At 51.1% G+C, this 6359-nt stretch overlaps 1 protein-coding gene across 4 annotated transcripts in view; it reads left to right on the forward strand.

Moving 5' to 3' along the window:
* The window catches only part of LOC105502553 (ubiquinol-cytochrome-c reductase complex assembly factor 1), a 109211-nt gene that overhangs the window by 101108 nt on the left and 1744 nt on the right, over positions 1 to 6359 (forward strand). For all 4 annotated transcript variants that reach the window (XM_011929159.1, XM_011929160.1, XM_011929162.1 and 1 more), the window contains one exon: positions 3886 to 3999. In XM_011929159.1, coding sequence (XP_011784549.1) covers positions 3886 to 3999 — 114 coding nt within the window. The remainder of the gene's footprint in view (positions 1 to 3885; positions 4000 to 6359) is intronic.

Raw genomic sequence — 6359 nt, forward strand, 5'->3', positions numbered from 1 at the left:
GTCTCGATCTCCTGACCTCGTGATCCGCCCATCTCGGCCTCCCAAAGTGCTGGGATTACAGGCTTGAGCCACCGTGCCCGGCCGACTTACATTAATTAAATAAAATGGAAAATTCATATACTCAGTTACTATATGTGGGTACTGTCTTGGACAGTGCAGATACAGAACAGTTCCATCGTCACAAAAAGTTCTGTTGAACAGCGCTGTTGTACAGCAACCTTTTCCTAGAATCTTGCTTGGATTCTTCCCCCTCACTGGACGCTCTGGGTACCTCCCTGTTTCCTATGACATTAGGTCCAAATTGCTCCCTGAACTTCCAGGCCTTCTGTGAACTGTTCCCATTGCTATGTGCCCCATCTGCCTTTATATTTCTTGTGCTCTCTCAGAGAGACGTTCCTGGTCCACACTGTCATTCCCCCTGTTATTCTCTGTCACTGCACTGTACTCTAGTTAGATATTTATTGCTTGTTTATCTGTTACTTGTTTACTGTGTCTCTCAATTAGAAGGTAAGCTGCAATGGGAAAGAGCCAGACCATGTTTGTTTTATGCACCAATATATTTTCATGTATCACACATGGTAGACACTCAAAAGCTACCTGTTAAATGGATAATGAATAGATGGATGGGTGTCGAAATTCACAGTAAAAACACAAGACAGCCAGAGAGGTCAGGGAAAGCTAAGACTGTAGAACAAGGAGGCAGCCATGTAGAGTATAGCTGAGTCTCACTCTGCAGCTTGGCATGTGTTCATTCACCAGGATATTACTCTGCTGCTGTTAGATATGCACTGATTTTGTCCCTTCAGCTAGATTGCACGTTCCCTGAGAGCTCAGACCATATTGCGGTGACTCTTGTGTTCCTAGCATTATGCTGAGCACATAGTGATGTCAAATCAGTCTTCACTGAGTGGAACTCTGCCACTCTAAACCCTTAATCAGAACCAGAACCCTCCAAAACCAAAACAATCCCCTTGGCTTCCTCTCAGTTACTCTAGACCTAGGTGTCTTGATTTCTGAAGGATGCTTTGTTGTGTTTTGAGGGAAAACAAGTAGGCACCCGATTAGATTGGGTGGAAATTACAGTGTGTCCTCATGTTTGGTTCCCAGGACCCTTCTTCCTTTTCTGCTTTCTTAGTTTGAAATGTGCACCCTCAGATTAGTCTCTCATTTGTTTTCACTGCCTTACGCTAGCAGTGTGGTGGGAAGAAGGCTGACATTGTGTTCGTTAATTTATTCAACCATTCTTTTTTTTTTTTTCTGAGACAGGGTCTCACTCTGTTGCCCAGGCTGGAGTGCAGCATTGTGATCACAGCTCACTGTATCCTCGACCTCCCCAGGCCCAGGTGATCATCCTGCCTCATCCCTCCCGAGTCGACTCGTGTGCCACCGTGCCTGGCTAATTTTTATATTTTTTGTGGAAACAATTTCACCATGTTGTCCGAGCTGGTCTTGAACTCCTGGGCTCAAGTGATCCACCCAGCTTGGCCTCCCAAAATGCTGGGTATTCAGCCATTCTGATTGCTCTCCCACTCTATGCCAGGTTCTGTGTTCTGACTAGAGTGGGTCAGTCACCATTCCCCACCTCATCATTGCATGCTAGTTCTAGTTCAGTCATCAGTTAGCTAGTCTCTAAGCCTCAGTTTACTTATCTTTCAAATGGGGATACAGGCCAGGTGCGGTGGCTCACGCCTGTAATCCCAGCACTTGGGAGGCCAAAGCGGGCAGATCACTTGAGGTCAGGAGTTCGAGACCACCCTGGCCAACATGGTGAAACCCCCATCTCTACTAAAAACACAAAAAATTAGCCAGGTGTGGTGGTGCATGCCCATAGTCCCCAGCCACTCGGGAGGCTGAGGCAGGAGAATCACTTGAACTTGGGAAGCAGAGGTTGCACTGAGCCAAGATCACACCACTGCACTTCAGCCTGGGTAACAGAGTGAGACTTCATCTCAAAACAAAGCAAAGCAAAGGAAACGCGAATATAATATCTGTTCTACTTGGCATACGTAATCATTAGGAGCCAGGTGTGTGAGGGAACCCTAACAGTCTGGAACAGTTGGGTTGTTCTCACTATTAGTGAGTCCTGAGTCATTCTTTTCCTTCTGACGGCTCAGGAATTCCTGATTGTGGAGTTGCCCCTTCCCAGCCATCTCACCCGCAGCTAAAGTTGCCTATTTTCCCATCCTGGGCTCTGCCCATTCTCCAGGTCCCCATAACACCCACTCCCAATCCCATTCCTTTCTGCACAGCACATGTGGCTTGCTGCCAGCAGTGCTCTGGCATGTGCCCAGGCACAGTAGACACAGGCATGCTATTGTGCTAGCAAATCGTTTGCAGAAGGGTGATGTGCCTGAGCTTGTCCTCTGCTCCTTTCCCCATCTGCCAAAAGAAGCCAGTTTTCCTGACTCAGCCATTGTGCCAGGACAGTCCTAAGCTGTGGAACTGTAAGGAGTGTTTATCAGAGAGCATTTGGAACAGGTGGAATGTTTTTCTACCAAACTGTCAGCACCCCATACTGGACATGGCCCTTCCTGGCAGCAGGCCTGGAGCCAGACCTCATATACCACAATGCCCAAGAGGACAGACCACAATATAATGTCGGATAAAGTGATCCTGGGTCTTTGCGTAATGTTTACCACTTACAGAGCCATTCATGGCCAGTATCTCTCACTTCTCACAACTCTGTGGGATGGGTATTATTAGGCTTGTTTAACTCATGAAAAACTGAGGCTCAGGATTGGCTAATAGCTTCTCAAAGGCCACGCAGCCATCAAATGACAGAGCTGGCATTTGAACTCTGTGCTCTGGCCCCCAGACCCCACTGTTTTGACTATATCCCAGCTGTCTGCCAAAGCATAGTCCTAATCTTTGTATCCAACAGATTACACTTTACAAGTAGTCCAAGAATGCTGTAAGTAGAGCAGGTAACTTCATCTGTTTTTAAGAAGTACAAGATTGAGACTTTGGTTTAGTCAACTGCCACCATCACTGATCTCGGCAGAGGTGGAACTAGGACTTGATCTGCCTTCTGACTTCCAAGTCAGCACATCGATTCCACACACTACCTTGGCACCTGGACAGAGCAACTTCTCAGGGCCTGCTCCATCAGTCACCTTCACCCCAGGAAGCAAGACTCTCAACCCTCCCTACTCTAGAGGTCCAAGCTAGAAAATGTCCTTAGCTGGTGGCTGGGGCTCTCATTTTGCTCTGTAATCTTTGAGCTTCCCAACAGAAGTCTCCTCTGTGCCGAAAGAGGCAGTGTTAGGCACACACACACATGCAGGCTCTGAGCCTGGCCCTGTGTGGCCCCAGCAATCCTGCTGAACATCCTGTTCCTCTACTTAGGGAGAGGCTGGGCCCAGAGTTGGGTAACAGTGAAGACAAGGTAGCTGGCTCCCTTCCCCAAAGAGCCAGTTGCCTTGCAAATATATGTCCTTGGACCAAGCAAGAAGGCACAGTCCATGCCCACCTCCATTCCTGGGAGAAACATACATTCACAATATTCCCAGCCTGTGCCCTGTAGACAGCAAGGGGAGCATTGCTGCTACTGTTTCTCTTCTTGGCCTCTCAAGCGTTGCCTGGGCCAGGCGCAGTACGGAGTAGAGGGAGCTGTGCCTGAGTCCCCACTCTGTATCACCTAACTAGTGGCTTGGCCCCTCTGGACCCCCTGTTCTTCCTCTGTATGTAATAAAATGAAAGGACTGGGCCAGATGCCCTTGTAAGACCCCTTCCACCTCTACTGTGTGACTACCCCATTTTCCTCTTATGTGTGGAGGGTCCTTCTGAGTCGGTTCCATGGTTGCCAGCATGTTCACAGTATCCCCAGCATCTGTGTCCTGGCTCTGTGGATCCCTCCGGAGACCATTGCTGTGCTGTGTGTTCCAGGGGATCCTTTCAGATGATCATGGGCTGGCCGCTGCCCTCTGGAGAACGTTCTTCAATGGGAAATGTGAAGACCCTCGACATCTTGAATTGCTGGTAGAGTATGTGAGGAAACAGGTGAGCGACCTTTTCCCTCCCCTCCCAAGTCCTGGCAACAGTGGGCCCTCCTCTTGGGCTTCCAGGGGATCATGAGAGGTTGAGTTACCAAGGAGCAGTCTGAGAGAATTCTGACCAGATCACATCAGTGCTAGACGCTGAAGAAGGAGCGCCTTCTGTGTGTCCAACCATGAACTGGGCCAGGGAGCGGAAAATGGGAAGAAAGAGAGAGGAAGAGGCATCGAGTCGTCTCCTGCTCTCAGGAACTTTGAGTCATTCATTCACTGTGCACCTCATTGCCTACTATGCGCCGGGTGCTATGCTAGCAGCTGGGCCCACAGAGTCCTGGCAGATGTGAGCACGGGCAGCCGCCCACTGTGGACCCCTTCTCTACCCACTTGGATTTGTTTCCTGCTCCTGATTTCCAGCAGGACTGGGCAGCAGGCAGCATTTCACAGACAGCGTCTTCCTGCTAGACACTCTCCATGGTCAAGCAGGGTGTCCCCACTTCAGTTTCTCATCCCTCCGGCTCCCCTGGTCTCCCCGACATTAAAGCTTCTAGGAGAAAGCTCCGCAGTGGGGGCTGCTTACCCACATAGCTCTCCTCAAGCTGGGGGATTAATTCCTTGACCTCCCTGCCCTCAGATCTTGTATTGATGGGAGACTCATACTTGATAGATGAGTGAGCTGACTGGCAGGGAAGAGGACATAGAGGCTCTTCCAGGGCCTCCCAGTGAGTCAGCCTGCACAGCTGCCCTAGGGCCCCAAGCTGCGTGATTCATGTGGCCACTGAGGCCTCAGCTGCCTCAGACAACTCAGGCTGTGCCATGAGTCACACCTTTGCTTCATGACCTGGCCCCTGGAGCTGAAGGGGTGTCACCCCACAGTTACTCTCTTGTTCACTTGTATCCATGGTCTTCAAGCCTCCAACAACCAGGAAGGGCAAGGCTGGAGCTCAGCTCTTGAGAAGACAGGGCCAATAGGACTAGCTTGTAAACTGCTGGAAAAACCACATACTGGGGCTCTGCAGACCCACAGGGTAGAGAATCCCAGGAGCCAGGACTTCTGTTTGACCACTCTTCAAATCTGCCAGAGCCAGGGAGAAGGCATGGCATGGCCAGAGGGCCCCACCCACAGAGAATTCTTATACTACCTGTTGACTGGACTCACCCTCAGACAGGAGTAGCAATTCTCAAAGCAGATGCTGTGTTTTCTGAGAGACCTGCCCAATATTTCCATCTGCCATGGTGGGCTTGTGCCAGAAGCCACAACAAGACACACCTGGGACTTCTCTGAGGGCCCTCTAGGAAGGGGCTGCCACAACCATTGTCCCTACAAGAGGTCCCATGTGGCCCCAGTGAGAGGCAGTGGAAAAACAGCGAAGGGGCTCTTGGGAAAGCAGGGAGCTTTGGTGGGGACCCAGTTATGTCAGCAAAACCTTTTGAGCACCTGCTGCTCTAGGCACTCTTGGGAAAGCAACGATTAATAAGACCCAGTCCTGCCCTCGAGGGGCCAGCTCATGGTTTGGTGAGGAAGCCCAGGCACACGGCTAACCCTGGAGTAAGCCAGCCCGTAATGTGATACAGAGAGGGCAGAGTGCTGAAGGCCGGGAAAGGAAGAGCAGGAGCTGGGCCTTGAGCAGGCTGCTTGGTGTGGCTGATGGCCCAAGAGCCAACCACAGGTCTTGTTGAGATTTTCTACCCAGGAGGTGGGCAGAGTGGTGGCACTGGGGACAGAAATGGAGTCACTGTAAGGAGGAGTGGGCTTTAGGGAAGACATGGCAGGGCAGGTGGGAATCCAGAGCTGAGGTGCGTGCGAGAGGCTGGGGTTGAGTTCAAGCGTCAACAGCTGGAAGCGGAAGCAACCGGAATGGTGGATTCTTGGAAGGAGGAATGATCTAAAGCTTAAGATGAAGCCTCCTGGCCTTACAGCAGTGGCTTCTCTGGATGATGACCATTTTAATGGCAGAGCTGTCTGCCCCTACTGTCCTAGAGGGGTGATGCTAGGGCCCACTGACCAGGGGCCCACTAGAGGACAACAGAGGCATACATATGCTTAAAGTGTGAGTGGCTCGCACTGCATATATGAATCTCTTCATGTGTCCTGTGAGGTACCTGTTTCTATCCCCTCTCTCAGACAAGGGAACTTAAATCTGAGAGAGGGGAAGCGGCCACCCTGGGTAGCAGCACTGGGAAGGGACAGAATCAGGACTCTGACGCAGCAGCTCTGGGGTGGACAGCATGGCTGTGTGCGCTGCAAGCCCTGACTTCCTGGCCTGCAGGAGCTGTCTAGGGAGGGCGTGAAGGGGAGAAGAGTCCTTGGGAGATGTGTGTCCGTCTCCATTCAGAGGTGTGATAGGGAATTCCCTAACAGCCCCCCCC

This window comes from Colobus angolensis, unplaced genomic scaffold (assembly GCF_000951035.1).
Source record: "Colobus angolensis palliatus isolate OR3802 unplaced genomic scaffold, Cang.pa_1.0 Scaffold8, whole genome shotgun sequence".
Classification (NCBI taxonomy): Eukaryota; Metazoa; Chordata; class Mammalia; order Primates; family Cercopithecidae; genus Colobus; species Colobus angolensis.